The sequence below is a fragment of the Chiloscyllium plagiosum genome, chromosome 24 (genome assembly GCF_004010195.1).
Source record: "Chiloscyllium plagiosum isolate BGI_BamShark_2017 chromosome 24, ASM401019v2, whole genome shotgun sequence".
Lineage (NCBI taxonomy): Eukaryota > Metazoa > Chordata > Chondrichthyes > Orectolobiformes > Hemiscylliidae > Chiloscyllium > Chiloscyllium plagiosum.
Window position 1 is genome coordinate 1797697 of NC_057733.1, and position 17869 is coordinate 1815565.

The 17869-nt window shown below is 41.1% G+C and overlaps 1 protein-coding gene across 1 annotated transcript in view; it reads left to right on the forward strand.

The window, feature by feature from the left end:
- LOC122562332 (unconventional myosin-XV-like) overlaps positions 1–17869 on the forward strand; it is a 447653-nt gene that overhangs the window by 190172 nt on the left and 239612 nt on the right. Inside the window, exon 23 of the mRNA XM_043715207.1 lies at positions 4465–4533. Coding sequence (XP_043571142.1) covers positions 4465–4533 — 69 coding nt within the window. The remainder of the gene's footprint in view (positions 1–4464; positions 4534–17869) is intronic.

Sequence of the window (17869 nt, forward strand, 5' to 3'; positions counted from 1 at the left end):
TGTTGTAATCTGAGGTAACCCTCTTCGTTGTCCACTACACCTCCAATTTTGGTGTCATCTGCAAACTTACTAACTGTACCTCTTATGCTCACATCCAAATAATTTATGTAAGTGACAAAAAGTAGAGGACCCAGCACCGATCCTTGTGGCACTCCATTGGTCTCAGGCCTCCACCACCACCCTCTGTCTTCTACTTTTGAGCCAGTTCTGTATCCAAATGGCTAGTTCTCCCTGTATTCCATGATCTAACCTTGCTAATCAGTCTCCCATGGGGAACCTTGACGAAAGCCTTACTTAAGCCCATATAGGTCACATCCACTGCTCTGCCCTCATCAATCTTCTTTGTTACTTCTTCAAAAAACTCAATCAAGTTTGTGAGACATGATTTCCCACGCACAAATCCATGTTGACTATCCCTAATCAGTTTTTGTCTTTTCAAATACATGTACATCCTGTCCCTCAGAGTTTGGTCTGAGGTGAAGGAGAGATGGTGGTGGGTGGGAGGTACTGCTGCCCAAAATTCACTGAGCAATTCTTACAGAAATGCAACTCATACCTCTGTGGTATCCCGGCCTGCAGAAACAAAGGAACTGAGAGTGGATCCTTCAGTTGGCTGGGAGATTGATTTGTGATGCAGAATAACACCACTGGGTTAAATCCCTATACCAGCTGAGGTCATATTAAGGTCTCACCTTGTCAACCTTGTCCCTTGCCTGAGGTGTGGTTAAACTCAGTACCAGTTGTCTCTATGTTTCTAATGATGGACTGGGTCTATTGTGACTTTACTTTTTACTTAATATTATTTGAGCTCCTTTCCCTGGATATATACATTGTACAGTGTTCATTGCTCATTATATCCTATTTGTTAAGGAAGCATCCATTTCACAGTGTATATTATTATAAATACCAAAATTCCTAATTGCTAGGCTTTAGATGTGTAACATTTAATTTTAGGAAATCAATTTCAAAGTTGGATGAATGGTAACATTTGACTGCAAAATTGTAAGCTACTTTGAAATAAGTACAAAGTTAAAAATCACAGAACACCAGGTTATAGTCCAACAGGTTTAATTGGAAGCACTAGCTTTCGGAGTGACGCTCCTTCACAGGTGGTTGTCACCTGATGAACCACTTGATACAACCACCTGATGAAGGAGCGGCGCTCCGAAAGCTACTGCTTCCAATGAAACCTGTTGGACTATAACCTGGTGTTGTGTGATTTTTAACCTTTTACACCCCAGTCCAACACCAGCATCTCCATATCCTGAAATAAGTACAATGCAAACTGACCTCAGGTAATTATGGTTCAAAGGGGAGCTTTACAGTGTTGCTTGTAAAAGATATTCATATCTAGGATTATAAAGCTACTCTGAACACTTTATCTCAAGACATCTCAAGAAAATACATAAAGGTTGGAATGAAAACAGGGGAGGTTCCAATTATTCATATAGATTGTCCAGACCAAATAGTTAAAAACATATAAAACTAGTATTCATCGTGGAACAAGTAAGCCTAGTAAGAGGATTGTTTGCTCCATTTGAGGTATAAACTACTTATTTGGATCATAGAAATAAAGGGTTGTTTTGAAAGTAAAAGATCATTGATTTAAATCTCTATCTGGAACATCCCCGGTATGATGTTGCCATGTAATAAGTCTCTGTGGAGTTTATCTATGTGTTTTTACCACAGCAATAATCAGTAAGCTTGAAGGGGTGTGGGAAATTAGCTGTGTATTTGCAAAGCAGCCAGAACAAGGAGAGTAAAGGCCACTACAATCAGGTTTGTCATATGCAGCCACTAAGGAATTGGGTATGGTACTCAGAATGACAAATGCATAAGGAATTAAAATTGGCAGATCTGGTAGAACTAGTGGAAGAGTGGAATTCTTGTCGAGAGAAAAAAAGACCTCTGGAAGTCTAAATGTCAGAAAATAAGGAAAATTTGTGTAAATCACTAAGAGCTGTGCACACCTTGATTTGAACTCAGCAGAAAAAACCCTCAAGATCCTGCAGTGTATCGGAGAACAATTCAATACTGAATGGAAAATGGTCTGTTGACAATTCTTATATTTAAATAATAAAGGTTTATAAAGTATTTTGAATTAGTCATCCTTGATTTGTTTAATTCTTGTACAGCAGAAGTTTTGCTTAAAATGTGAAATCTTATAGTGTGATGTTTTAAGTTAATAACTGGAGTAAGAATTTATTTTGAAAAGGTAATGATCTCTGTCACAATCATAACATTATGCCTTACACATTCTATTACACTGTCCACCAGTATATAAGGGGTGGCAGGCAGCAGGAAAAGGCTTTGGAGAACTGGGCACAAGAGGTAGGTGACAGTTGGTAGGGAGTGGGATGGCAGAACAGAAACAGGGTAAGCAGATCAGAAGGCAAGCACTGAGGACTGGTGTAAGGAGCAGGAAGTGGACAGCTGTCTGCTGGTAACTGTGTCTCCACGGACAGGACAGCGGCCAAGGCCCAAGCCGCATGACTGCCTAATTGTAAGTGATTGGCATATTGCCCCACCCCCACCATTCCCTGGGTCAGGGAGTGGCAATGTGTTCTGGTAAAGTGGAGTCTGTTGAGAAGTAACTCACTCTCATTTAGCTGGAATGACGCACTTACAACAATGACAGAACAAAGTTCAACTGCAGTAAATTCTACTTTCTTTTCCTTGTGTGGACTTTGATACAGCAAGGCAATCAGTTCAGTATCTTATAGAAACACTCAGTCTGGGTTTAAGCACCGTGCAGAGAGAAGGATATTCTCTGGTAGCTCCAAACTCAGTGGAATCTACTTTAAAACAGTAGAGAAGGAGAAAGCAGGTATTTGAGAGGGGGTGTTAGGGATGATTGATAAACAGCTGGTATTAGTTGGCGTGGGAAACTGAGCTGGTGATTGTTTTGTCCTCTCTGGATTCGGGCCAGAACCAATTCAAAACTGCGTTTGTTTATTCTGACACTGGATCAGGAGTTAAAGTGGAAGATTTTGCTGGGCCCAGACATTGTTCAGAAAGATTTTGAACCTGTTTCAGGGTAAGAATGTCAAAGTATTTCATCAGAGTTGTTGGCAACTGGCACAACAAAACATCAAAAGAACCTGAGTTTTGGGTGGTTCAGGAAGATGTGCGACATCTTAAATGGATAAAGGTGGCAAACAGATGGTCTCGGCGTGAGCAAAGATTGGAATGATCAAAGTGGTAAATGCACTCATCCAGAACAGCTGGATCCCAAAAATGCATTTGATGATGTTGATAGTCCCAACCAGGGAACTGTCGAGTATGATGAATCTCTCAGATAAGGAAGAGGCTGAGGTGTATCAGAAGCAGCTTGATTTAGATAAATGTGAGGTGCTGCATTTTTGGAAAGGCAAATCAGGCAAGACTTATACACTTACAAGATCCTGAGAAGTGTTGCTGAACAAAGAGACCTTGGAGTGCATGTTCATAGCTCCTTGAAAGTGGAGTCACAGGTAGATAGGATACTGAAGAAGGCATTTGGTATGCTTTCCTTTATTGATCAGTGCATTGAGTACAGGAGTTGGGAGATCACGTTGCAGCTGTACAGGATGCTGATTAGGCCACTACTGGAATACTGCATGCAGTTCTGATCTACCTGCTTTAGAAAGGATGAAACTTGTGAAACTTGAAAGGGTTCAGGAAATATTTACAAGGATGTTGTTGGGGTTGAAGTGAGAGAGAGGCTGAACAGACTGGGGCTATTTTTCCTGGAGCATTGGAGGCTAACAGGTGACCTTATAGAGGTTTATAAAATCATGAGAGGTATGGATAAGATAAATAGACTACGTATTTCAAGTGGAAAGATCTAAGAGAACTAAGGGGTAACTTTTACACGCAGAGGGTGGTACGTATATGGAATGAACCGCCAGAGGAAGTGATGGAGGCTGGTACAATTACAACCTAAATTGCCCATAGTGTTGGGTGTAGGGGTAAATATAGGAGAATGGGGTCTGGGTGGGTTGTGCTTTGGCAGGTCGGTGTGGACTTGTTGGGCTGAAAGGCCTGTTTCCACACTGTATCTAATCTAATCTAATTTAAAAGGGATCTCGATGGATATATAGGAAGGGTTTAGAGATGTATGAGCCAAATGCTGGCAAATGAGACTAGATTTATTTCAGATATCTGGTCGGCATTGACAAGTTGGATCGATAGGTCTGTTTCCATGCTGTATATCTCTGTGACTCTATGTAAATTAATTTGAATGGTATTACCATTAGGGGTTAACCATTTACCTTGCAAAGAAGGGCATTTGTCAATACAGGACATGGCTTAACTGTCCATATTGGAACAGCCATTGAGGAGACCTCCCAGACATGTGAAGAAAGGTGCAGTCAGCAAAAGCTTGATAAAACAGATGAAGTTACAGGTGGGCAGTTGGTGGGTAATAATGGGTGTTGTCAGAATGACAGGGAGTGACTCACTCTTTACAGTTTCTTTTCTTAGCTGCTGACGGCACCGTGGAATCGAAGGATATTTTCCAGGAACAAGGGACGAGGAACAGCAGTGGGAATGGTGAGTGCTGCACAGTATACTTCCTTGTTGAATTGTTCTGACACTGTCACCAGTTCTAAACTGCGGTAGGTTACAGGTTACTACCAAGAATTAAAGAATGTCCTCTTTACCTGTTCTGATGATGATGAAGCCGAGCATTTTGCATGCTATGAAATAGACAACATAGGAAAATGACTATGAAAGATAGAGTTTTGGTTTATGCAAAAGCGATTGATTGAAATTCTAGCGATCTTTTCAGTTCAAAAATGTGATTGTATATTTTTTGTATGTACAGCAATATAGGAAGACAAAAATAAAACCACAGCTGGCCAACAGCTTGGGTTTCCATGATTACAATGACATGTAACATAATCAATACTTATATATGAAGAAACAATTTAGCCTTTCTTATATCCACATTTAGAGAGATTCTAACATCTCCTGTTTTAATTTTTTTAACTGAATCTAGATTTTTATTTCCTTTACTCTTAAAAGGAGAGTTAATTAGTTTAATAGGATTTATCATTCACATTGATCACTCCAGGATGAATTTTAAATGTAACCTATCCAGAAAGGCTCAGCCATCAGGAAAGCATAACACTCGATCATGTATAAATCCAAGCATCTGACCCAAAATGCAAGGAATGGAGGGATATGGACCAAGGACATGGAGAAGGATTAGTTAAATTTGATGTAATGTTTGGCACAACATTGTGAGGCTGAAGGGGCCATTTCTGTGCTGTATTGATTTATGTTCTATGTTCTAAAATGCTGTACTTAGCAGGCAGGTTTGACTTCAAATCAGGGAATGTGTGTGTGAAAGGTAACTTTCGGATCGCTTGTCAATCTGCCAGTACTAGTTTAAATCTCTTGGCAGCTGTATGTATCAAGCACATTTGATATTAAAAACATTATAAAATGCTTCACATGAACATTATCAAACAAAATTTGAAAATGAGTCTGTAAGGAGACATTGGGATAGGTGTCAGCAAGGTTGGCCAATGAGATAGGTTTTAAGGAGTATCAAACTGCTTTTAAAGGAGGAGAGTGAGATAGGGAGGCAGAGAGTTGTTGAATAAGGGACTAAGTCTGTCTGTGTAATATGCTAATTATCCACAATCTACATCATTGTCGAAAGTGATAGAGTTTCATATGATCTTGTTCTCTCTTGTAGCCTTGTGGCAAGATTAAGAAAAATTATGTAAGAACTAGGAGCAGGACTGAGAAATTCATCCCCTCAAGCCTGCTCTGTCATTTGATACAATCATGGCTGATCACCTCAGCCTCAACTCCACTTTCCTGCCACTCTCCATAACCCTTCAACTCATTACTAATTAAAATATGTTAATCTCTTTAAACTTATTCAGTATCTTGGCATCCACCACACTCTGAAATAGTGAATTCCACAGATTCATGGCTTTTTGTGAGCAGTAAATTCTGTTCATCTCTGTCTTAAATCTGCAACCCCTTATTCTAAAACTATGACCTCTCATTTCAGATTGCCCCACGTCTATTTTGTGAGTTTCCTTTAGCATCTTATATATCTCTGTTAGATCACCTCTTAGATCTTGTTAGTATTGGAATTTAGAAGAATAAGAGTTGATTTTATGAGGGATCTTGACAGTGTGCATGAAAAGTTTCCTGTATTGGGAAAATCTAGAATTACAGGGTCACTGTTTAGAAATAACAGATCATCCATTTAAGACACAAATGAGGAGATCTTCTTTTCTCACAGAGTCTTTGGAATTTTTTTTCCCACTAAGTGGTAGAAGCAAAGACTTTTGAATATTTTTGAGGCAGGGTCTGATAGATTGTTAATAAGCAAAGGGATGAAAGATTACTGGGGTAGGTAGAAAATATTGAGGAATCATATTTGGCCAGATATTATTGAGTTCTGGAGTGGTTTCAAGTGACCTACCCCTGCTCCTAATTCAATATAATTGTATTTGTTCAAATAGTGATTAAATAAACGAATGCCAGGAATTAGGGCCAGCTGAAGACCACACTAGCATTGGTGAGTGAAAGAAATAAGAGGTCAGAATTGGAAGAAAGTTGAGAATTCTGTAATTAGGAAGGCTATGTGCAGGTTAAAATGGAGATCTCCCCAGGAATTTGATCTGTGAGGTAATCTGTCCAGTATGTACTCTAGATTCATTGTGAGAAACAAGCTGGATGATGCAGCGACTGGAGCGAGGAGCGGAGATTCCATGGTGACACAGTATGAGTTGCAATACTGAAGTAAGTCAGAGATATCAGATTACAAATCAGCCAGATTTAGAAAATAACAAAAGATTATTCAATTGCAATAACCAAGAAGGAAGAACTCCCAGAAATATCATTAGAGACAGCAACATGGAAAGAAGTTAAGATTGGCAACTGGGAGAGTTTTATAGAATCAGATGGTCAGAGCATTGCAGAAATTTAATACAGCATAGAAATCATACAAAATACATTGAAAACGGCTGTGAAGCCCAAAAGGTGAACTTTAGATTTTTTATTCACTATAATGTGAGAGTTGAGTGTATATTTGTGTGTATGTATGCGAGACAGAGAAAGAATTGTTTTATGTGGAGCTCCACAGCAGCTTTCTGATATGCAATATGATACCCCAAATTGATCACCACGAGTTCCTACATTGATCAGACCAATGAAAATGCAGCTACTATATACCTCTGAATACAAAGGATTTATTGTGCTAATTTCTTAGCATATATTAGACATTACTGTACTGCACCTGGAACATGCCAAGTGCAATGATTGTTTGAGGGATGTTTGAACAGTTTCAAAATTATTGAGATGCAGAAAGTTTGGAAGGAAGTGCACCATTTGCTTCTTTAATTGAGGGCTTTTTAAAAAATTCTCTTGTGGGATGTGGGCATAGCGGGCTGGCCAGCATTTATTTTGCTTGAACAGAGTTGCCCTTGAGAAGGCGGTGGTGACCTGCCTTCTTGAACTGGTACAGTTCATGTACTGTAGGTAGACACACAATGTCCTTAAGGAGGGAATTCCAGGAGTTTGCCCCTGTGACAGTGAAGCAACGGTGATATATTTCTAAGTCAGGATGGTAAGCAGCTTGGAGGGGATCTTCTAGGTGGTGATGTTCCCATGTATCTCATGTCGTGGGTTTTGAAGGTTCTGACTATGGATCTTTGGTGAGTTTCTGTGGTGTATCTTATAGATAGTACACACCGCTGCTACTGAGATCGGTGTTGGAGGAAGTAGATGCTTGTGGAAATGGTGCCAACCAAACAGACTGTTTTGTCCTGGATGATGTCATGTTTCTTGAGTGTTGTTGAAGTTGCACTCATCCAGGCAAGTAGGATATATTCTATCAAATTCCTGACTGTGCTTTGTAGGTGATAGACAAGCTTTGAGGAGTCAAGAAGTGAGTTATTTGTTGCAGTATTCTTAGCATCTGACCTACTGTTGTAGCCGGTGTATTTATATATTGAGTCCAGTTGAATTTCTATTCAATGGCTATCCCCAGGATGTTAAAAGTAGGGAATTCAGTGACAGTAACAACATTGAATTTCAAGGTGTGGTGATTAGATTGTCTCCTACTGTTTGGCATTTATGTGGTGAGAATGTTACTTGCCATTTGTCAGCCCATGCCTGAATATTGTCCAACGTTTGTTGCATTTGGACATGGACTGCTTCAGTGTCTGAAGAGTCACAAATAATGCTGAACATTGTGCAATCATTGGTGAACATTCCCACTTCTGATCCAATAATGGAGGGAACGTCTTGATTAAGCAGCTGACGTTGATTGGGTTTAGGACTCTATGCTGAGGAACTCCTGCAGAAATATCCTGGATCTGGGATGACTGACCTCCAACAACCTCGACCATTTTCCTATGTACCACACAACAGAGAGTTTACTCTCATGATACCCATTGATTCCAGTTTTTCCAAGGGCTATATGATGCCATACTTAATCCAATGCAGTCTTGATGCCAAGGGCAGTCACTCTTAACTTGCCTCTGGAATTCAGCTCTTTTATCCATGTTTGAACCAAGGCTATAACAACGTGAGAAGCTGAGTTACCCTGGCAAAACTTGATCTGCTCATTCGTTCAAAACTGTCACTGACATTGGTCGCCTCAATTTCTCTGCCGCCACACCCCCTCCCCCCATCTTGACCATTCCAACTTACCCTCCTGGGAACTGACTGCACTCTGTGCTGTCAGATTCAATTCCAACTTTGTAAATTAAGTCTGCTGATAAGTGTGGTGCTGTTGTAGTCTGATGGACTGACCTCTACATTACAGAGGCTGAGTGCCAGCTGTCAGATAGGTGAAAGTAAGGAGCGTCCTGATGAAGGGCTTCTGCCCGAAATGTCGATTTTCCTGCTCCTCAGATGCTGCCTGACCTGCTATGCATTTCCAGCACCACTTTAATTTTGACGCCAGCTCTCAGATACCTACTCCTATCTTACCCAGACCATAGCCCCATGATGGAACGTCAGGCCATAGTATCAACCATGGTGATCAACCTCAATTCATCTGGTTATCTCTCCCCACCACTGGCTCCAAGCTGATTGTCTCCCAATCCCACACAACCCTCTTCTATCTCCTTCCCAAAATTTATAATCAATACTGCCCAGACAGACCCATTGTTTATGCCTGCTCCTGTCCCACAGAACTCATCTCTTTCTACCTTGACTCAGTCTTTTCTCCCCTCGTCCAGTCCCTCTCCACTTATATCTGCAATTCTTCAGATGCTTTACACCAGTTTCAGAATGTCCAGTTTGCTGGCTCCAGCTGCCTCCTCTTTACCATGGAGGTGCAATCCCTTTACAAGTCCAACCCGCACCAGGGCAGCTTCAGGGCTCTTTCCACTTTTTCCTGGAACTAAAGTCTGAACCATTTCTATTCACCACCTGCCTCCTCCGTCTGGCCGCACTCATCCTCACCATGAACAACCTTTCTTTTAACTCATCTCATTTTCTTCAGGTTAGAGAAGTGGCCATAGGTATGTGTGTGGGACCCCAGTTTTGCCTGTCTCTTTGTGACATATGTAGACCATTCCTTGTTCCAGTCCTATTCCAGACCCCACCCACAGCTCTTTCTCTGGTATATCAATGATATCATCGGTGCTATTTCCCTCTCGTCCAGAATTGGAAAGATTTATCGATTTCGCTTCCAATTTCCACCCTGCTCTTACCATCATCTGATCCATCTCTGACTCCTTCCTTCTCTTTCTTGACATCTCTGTTTCAAATTCTGGAGGTAGACTGGCCATCAATATCATCTGTAAAGCCAGCAACTCTTATAGTTACCTGGACTAAACATCCTTGCATCCTACATCCTGTGAAGACTCTATTCCATTCTCCCTGTTCCTCTATCTCCATCACGTTTGTTCTGATGATGCCAACTTCGACAAGGGAGTTGTCGACCGAAATGTCCATCTTTTCCCTCAACTGAGGATTCCCCAACACTTGTTAACAAGGCCCTCAGCTGGGTCTGACCCATCTCCCACATTTCAACCCTCAAACCCCTCACTTGCTTCCCACAACAGTGATAGAGTTCCCCTTGACCTTACCTACCATCCCAAGAATTTAGAGCTGAAAATGTGTTGCTGGAAAAGCGCAGCCCGAAGAAGGGCTCATGCCCGAAATGTTGATTCTCCTGCTCCTTGGATGCTGCCTGACCTGCTGCACTTTTCCAGCAACACATTTTCAGCTCTGATTTCCAGCATCTGCAGTCCTCACTTTCTCCCATCCCACCAATTTAGCTTGTTTTAACAGGCCTGTAGTTCACTGTGACCATCATGAGAGCAGCTTTCAGTGGAGCATCATTGAATACTGATCCAGGAAATGATAATCCCTTTAAGTGATCCCTGACATCCAGCTGATCAACAATGCTGATAGCTCTCATTCTATGTAAAAATCAACACCACAATCTAATGGACCAACAGGCCAACTACATAAAATGATGCCAAACATATGGGTCTCTTCTGGTCATGTCACAAATCAGCATCGCCCCTCTCCATCCAGTCCTCCCTTAATTAGCTTCCCTCCAAATACTTCAATGATGAGTTTGAGCAAAATCCTTGTGCTGAGGCAAGAATTGGAGCTTGAAGGCCATATAAAAGGCTAAGCATTTGAATATTGCAATTGATAAATACTTGGACACAAAGGATCAAATGAGAAGTCTGAAATTGGCAGAAGGGTCAGGAAGGTTGTTGAAGATCTGTGGCCACATTAGTCGATTGCCAGTAGGAACGTTGTTGAGATTGTTTGTGTGACATTCAAGAGCAGGATGGAGTGAAGCCAGATCATAAACTTGGCAATTACAGTGTGCATCACTATTGAACCCAGTGAGGAAGTGCAGAGATTATGCAAATGACATGCTATAAAATGTTTCGTTGCTATCTGACAAATAAACTGGGCTTGGTTGGTTTTTGGCAGGAAGTATCCTTGTATTGATTTCAGTTTGCACAGAAAATGGGCTAAACTTCATTGTTTCGTGTGGAGCTTGAAAATGGATGAAAGCACCCCATACTCAGGGCACACAGCCTAATGAATCTAGGATCCTTGCGTATTATGATCTGGACTGGAGGAATGTCACCGAAAATATTCACTGCATGTTATGCTATAGACCATAGATATACACAATATATAGCAGCAGAATTAGACCCATTGAATCTGCTATACTTCTCAATCCCTTTCTCCTGCCATTGCCCTGTAACAATCAATGACTTAGCCTCCACAGCCTTCTGTGGCAATGAGTTCCACAGATTCCCTGCCCTGTGGCTGAAGTAATCCTCCTCATCTCAGTTCTAAAGGATCATCCCTTCACTCTGAGGCTGTGCCGTTGGGTCCTAATCTCTCCCAGTAGTGGAATAATCTTCTTCACATTTACTGTATCCAGGCCTCTCAATATTCTGTAAGTTTCAATACATTTCCCCTCTCATCCTTCTGTCGACATTACAGACCCATAGTCCTCAACCGCTCCTCATCTGATTTTCCTTTCATCCCTGGGATCATTCTTGTAAACCTCCTCTACACCCCCACTTAGGCCAGCATATCCTTCCTCAGGTACACAGGGGCCCAAAACTGCTCACAATATTCCAAATGCAGTTTGACCAGACCTTAAACACTCTCAGCAGTACATCTCTGCCCTTGGACTCTACCCCTCTCAAAATGAATGCTAATACTGCATTTGCCTTCCTAGATGCCAGCTGAACCTGCATTTTAACCTTAAGAGAATCCTGAACTAAGACTCCCAAGTCCCTTTGTGCTTTAGCTTTCCAATTTACCCATTTAGAAAATAGTCTATGCCTCTTTTCTTCCTACCAAAGTGTATAACCTCACACTTTCCCACATTGTATTCCAGGTCCTTCTACAGTCTCCCCACTTCCTCAGTACTACTTGTCCCTCTACCTATCTTCATCCCTCCACCTATCTTTGTCCCATCTGCAGTCTAATGTTGAATTGACCAGGCAGCAGCCAGAGTTGGATTGCAGCTTCCAGAACCTCAGCTCGCTGATTAGGTCAAAGAGCTTAGTCAGCGCAATAGACATGGTGTACAAACGTGTATTACACTTGCTCTGCTTCTAGCACACTACAAAGACTGGATTGTACAAGTATGCATCACTGACACAAGATTATCAGATTTGTTAGCATTTTGTTCCTGAGCAGCCATGAAAGGAACATGATGGGTTGAATTTTATGTGCAAACCTATGCTCCTACTTCTGACCCTATCCCCAATTGAAATCCTTAAGTGGCCTCAATTAATGACCTTTTAAGAGCTTTGCTAGTATTACCCTGGTTCAGATGTGCTTGTCAAATTGCAGTTTACAGGACAAGTAGGACTGTGTGGCTAGTTTGTGGTTTCCTGGAACAGATGGGGTGGATGGTCTGTTCAGAGGCATTCAGATAAATTGAATGTTTGGAAGGGAAGGTCCAGTGAGAACAAAACGACCCCTTGACATCCTCCCCAGCCTTCCCTCAACCCCCAGCATGTAAAGTGCCTCCTGAGATTACCTAGTTTCAACCTAGCTCACTCCTAATCCTGGGCTCCAGTAGGTGTCATTCTAGGTTCAGCCATGGCTACCCCATGGCACCACTGATGAAACGAGTCTCTGAAAGTGCTTGGAAGGATGGGAGATTGAGGCCTGGGGTGCATGATCCCAGTCAGTATTGACTGAACTAGGTGCCCAGGACTTGTTTCCAGAAATAAGACAGTGAGACAAAAAGGGTCAGGAATCAAATTTCAGGCACTGTAGATAAAGGGACAGCAAAAACAGCAGAAATTCATCCCAAGGAAGATGAAACATACAAAGGGGAGGATGATGCAACTGTAGCAGACAAGGGAAGTCAGGGACCGCATAAAAACAAGAGAAAAAGCATATAATATGGTGAAAGGTTATTTGAGTGTATCACAGAATGTTACTACCTTAAAAACAAAGTCCCGATAAGGAACTGGAGACCATTACATATTCCGGCAGGTGACAAATGGTTAGAAGTTCATCAAGTTGTATTACCAGTGGGTTAAAAAAATTAGGTATAGCAGGTAGTACATGAGGTACCAGTAGGAGGTAATTTAGGAGACAGGAAAACTCAAGCCAAAGTACAAAAACATTTTTATTGGCCTGAACTGCATAGAGTTGTGGTTGAATTTTGCCAGACATGTCAGGCACTAGGAAAACTTCAGGCACTGAAAAGAACAGCCCTAATGATACCTTTTCCAGCATTTGAGGAACCTTTTACAAGAGTCTTAGTTGATTGCATAGGATCCCTTCCTAAAACAAAAAGTGCTGCTGACCATAATGGTCACTTTTTGCTCGCTTTTTAGAGGTCATTCCATTATGTGAAATCACAGGTAGAAGAATTGTAGAAGAGTTCCTCAAATCTTTTACTAGATATGGAATACCTACAGAAATACAATAAGATCAAGAGTCAGATTTAACATCAAAATTATCCAAGCAAATTATGGATAGCTTAGAAATAAAACATTTTAAATCAATAGTATACAATCCATAATCACAAGGAATATTAGAATAGTGGCAGCAAATTTTAAAGACCATGTTGAGGGCTTATAGTCAAAATTATCCAGAAGATTGGGATAAAGGAATTCCATTTGTACTTTCTCAAATTAGAGATGCACCTAATGAATCAACTAATTTCAGTCCATTTTCAGACATAAGGTGAGAGGACCACTAAAATTAATTAAGGAAAAATTGGTAAGTCAGAGTTCAGAGACTATATGTTGGACTATGTATCAATTTTTAAGGAAATATTAAATTGAGTGGGTGAGCTGGCTAGACAGCATTTGAAAGTAGCATGATGAAATGAAACGGGAAACAGACATAAAATCAAAATTCCATTGTTTCGCGAGTGGAGATTAGTGTTAGTGTTATTTCCAGTGATAGGTGAACCTTTAAAAGCAAGATTTGTGAGTCAAGTGTGGTGTATTATTTAATAAGAATGCCAGATAGGAAGAAATCTTACAGTGTGTGTCATGTGAATATGCTCAAAAGGTATTTTGATCGGGAAGGAAAGCAAAAGGAGAATGTGTCACTGGTTACAACACAGAATGAAAAATCAAATTCAGATGCTTCTGAATTGTGCATTCTTCAAATTCATTTGGACATTGAGGAAATTCTTAAAAATTGGTTTAAATTATTGAGTTACCTTCCATTGGAAAATCAAAATGAGAGTTATTGCAATCACATGTGGGAATAAGCTGAGAAGTACTACTCTGATGCATGATGTAGATATAGTAAATGCTGTTCCAAATAAGCAACATTCTTGTAGACTTAACTCTCTAAAGTTAGCACAGGTTCAAAAAGAGATTGAAAGTATACTCAGAGATGACATGATCAAAGTTAAGTTGTAAGTTTGCTCGCTGAGCTGGTGGGTTTGTTCTCAGACGTTTCGTCACCATGCTAGGTAACATCATCAGTGTTTAAATCTGCTGGGATTTTCCATACCCCTAAATCTACTCAAATCTGTCTAAACTAGTTCAAATCCCAGACCCGAGCACCCATAATTATGACATGGGGTAAACTCCCCTGCTGAATTTAAAACCAGCAACACAGAAAAGATTTATCCTGTGCAGTAATCTGTGAAAATTCAATAGACCAAGAACTAGTTAAAGTAAAAATTAACAACTTTATTTCTGAAAGTTAAACAGAGAATAATTAACTAACAACTATTTACAATCCCTTACTCTAACCTATCTGTTAACTTTCCTTATATAATACTGGTCCGATAAAGTTCCCATTACGATTTACAAAACAAAACTTCTTATCTCAAAACTAGACAGCTTTCATTTTTTCTTCTTTTCTTCTTCTTGGGGATTCTTTTGGGCAGTCTTTTTACATGCTGGGGCTTGGCAGTTCTCCTCTCAACTGTTCAACTGTCTCTGCTCTTATATCCCCAAAGCATCAGATTGTTTCATTGGTTTTTAAGATTGTCAATATTTGTGGGTGGCACAGTGATTAGAGACCCGGGTTCAATTCCCGCCTATCAGCATTCCGTAAAGACCACTCCCTCCGTGACTCCCTCGTCAGATCCACACCCCCCACCAACCCAACCTCCACTCCCGGCACCTTCCTCTGCAACCGCAGGAGGTGCAAGACTTGCGCCCACACCTCCCCCCTCACCTCCCTCCAAGGCCCCAAAGGAAACTTCCATATCCGCCACAGATTCACCTGCACCTCCACACACATCATCTATTGCATCCTCTGCACCCGATATGGCCTCCTCTATATTGGGGAGACAGGCCGCCTACTTGCGGAGCATTTCAGAGAACACCTCTGGGACACCCGGACCAACCAACCCAACCACCCTGTGGCCCAACACTTCAACTCCCCCTCCCACTCCTGACCTCTCCGCCCCCCCCCCAGTCTGACCTATCACCCTCACCTTGACCTCTTTCCACCTATCACATTTCCGACACCCCTCCCCCTAGTCCCTCCTCCCTATCTTTTATCTTAGCCTGCTGGACAAACTTTCCCCATTCCTGAAGAAGGGCTTATGCCCGAAACGTCGATTCTCCTGTTCCCTGGATGCTGCCTGACCTGCTGCGCTTTTCCAGCAACACATTTCCAGCTCTGTATCCTAGTGGCTAGTTTTCTGCCCGTCTGTCCAATGAAATGTTTGTTGCAGTCCTTGCAGGGTATTTTGTATATGACGCTCGTTCTGTTGGCTGTGGGTATGGGCTCCTTTAAATTCATCAGGAGCTATTTCAATGTGGTTGTAGGTTTGTGGGCACCATGACACCTAGGGACTGGAGTAGTCTGGTCGTCAACTCTGAAATGTCTTTAATGTATGGTAGGGTGGCTAGAGTCTCTGGACATGTTGTGTCTTCCTTTTAAGATCTGTTGTGCAGGAATCGGTGGACTGTGCTTATTGGGTAACAGTTGTTCCTGAATACATTGTATTTGTGTTTTACCTCAGCTTCTCATAGTTCCTGGTTGCTGAGTGTGTTATGGCCCATTTAAATAATGTCCTGATGCAGCTCCATTTGTGGGTGTTGGGATGGTTGCTCCTGTAGTTGAGTATCTGGTCAGTATGTGTGGCTTTCCTGTAAATGCTTTCAGATCCATAACCTGAACTACAAATCTTCACCAAAATCTCAAATATTTAAAGTAAGTTGCAGTGAATGGATTTCACCCATAATAATGATGTCAAAACCAGAGGGTACCTAATGTGGGGACTATCGCAAAGTCAATTCAGTTACAAAATCTGATTCATATCCTATTCCACAGTTTGAACTTGAGGAGAATTGAAAGTCAAGATTAGAGTGGTGCTGTGAAAGCACAGCAGGTCAGGCAGCATCCGAGGAGCAGGAAAATCAACGTTTCGAGCAAAAGCCCTTCAAATGGCGATTTTCCTGCTCCTTGAATGCTGCTTGACCTGCTGTGCTTTTCCAGCACCACTCTAACCTTGACTCCAATCTCCAGCATCTGCAGTGACCTCTTCTGCCGAGAGAATTGAAGATGTTGAGAATTAGAAGAAGCTATTTATATTTCTAAGTTGGACTTACTCAGAGAATACTGACAGGTACCTTTATCCAAAATACTGAAGACAATTTTGGCTTTTCTGACACTGAATGGACTGTACCAGTTGAAAGTCATGCCATTTGGTATGGAAAATGCGCAAACAACATTTCAAAGACTAACCAATAAGATAATTTCAGGATTACCCAATTGTGTGGTGTACATAGATATTCTGATTAGTCACACATGGAAAGACATTTAGGGCATCTATCACATTTAATTGATCAACTTCAGAAGGCAGGCTTGGTGATAAACCTGGCTAAGATTGCGCAAAAGCCCAAGTCACATTCCTGGGCCATGTCATTTGACATGGACAGATAGCCTCACAGGATGTGAAAACAAAGATTATTGGTGAGTTTCCCAGAATGAACCACTGAAGATGGAAGTACTACAATTCCTGGGACTGAGTGGATTTTGTAAGAAGTCCATACCAAATTTTAGCAAAGTGGTTGCTCCAACAACTAACCTGCTGAAGAAGTGCATAATATTTCAGTGGATGGAAGAGTGTTAGAAGGCATTTGCCAACCTGAAAGCTGTGTTGACTACACCTAATGACACAAAGTCATTCAATGTGGCTATTGATGTGAGTGATAAAGATGTTGGTGTTGTACTTGTACAAGAAGATGACAAGAAGATTGAAAGATCTATTAGGTGTTTTTCCAGAAAGTTGCATGTTCATCACAGAAATATTCCACAATTGAGAAAGAGAGTTTGAGTTTGGTGTTGCTGTTGCATCATTTCAATATTTAAGTTGCCAGTAATATGTCTGAGACAGTTATACTCTATTCTGATCATAACTCCTTAAAGTTTTTGGAAAAAGTTAAGGATAAAAATTCCAGACTTCTTAAATGGAGCTTATTATTGCACTCATTTAATTTAAAAATTTATGCATGTGGCAGAACAAAAAAACCGAATTGCCGATACATTGTCATGACTTTGCTAAGTGAAGACTGAGACTTTCCATGGTGGGAAGGAACAGACGAAATGGACTGCAACATTGAATATCTGCGTGCTTAGAATATAATAATGTATATGTATTGTAGTGGACTAGTAGCATACGATTAAAGGTTTTTAAAATGAAGCCACCTTTATACATTGATTTTTCATTTTCTTTAAGAGGGGAGATGTAACAATACTATGGCTTTAAGAGGTGGATTTTGACCTTTTTTTTTAATGAAGAGATGTTGAGACAGAGGCCTTGAGTGTCTGTTCGAAGTCAATAAAATGAACAGTTTATGAGGCCTTGGAGCTTTTTTAAAGCTGGAACCACAGAAGTAGCATGAATGGGTGGGGTCAAGCTCCCACAGAACTGGGATTTTAGTTTAACTTTTGGCAGATGCTGGGGTCT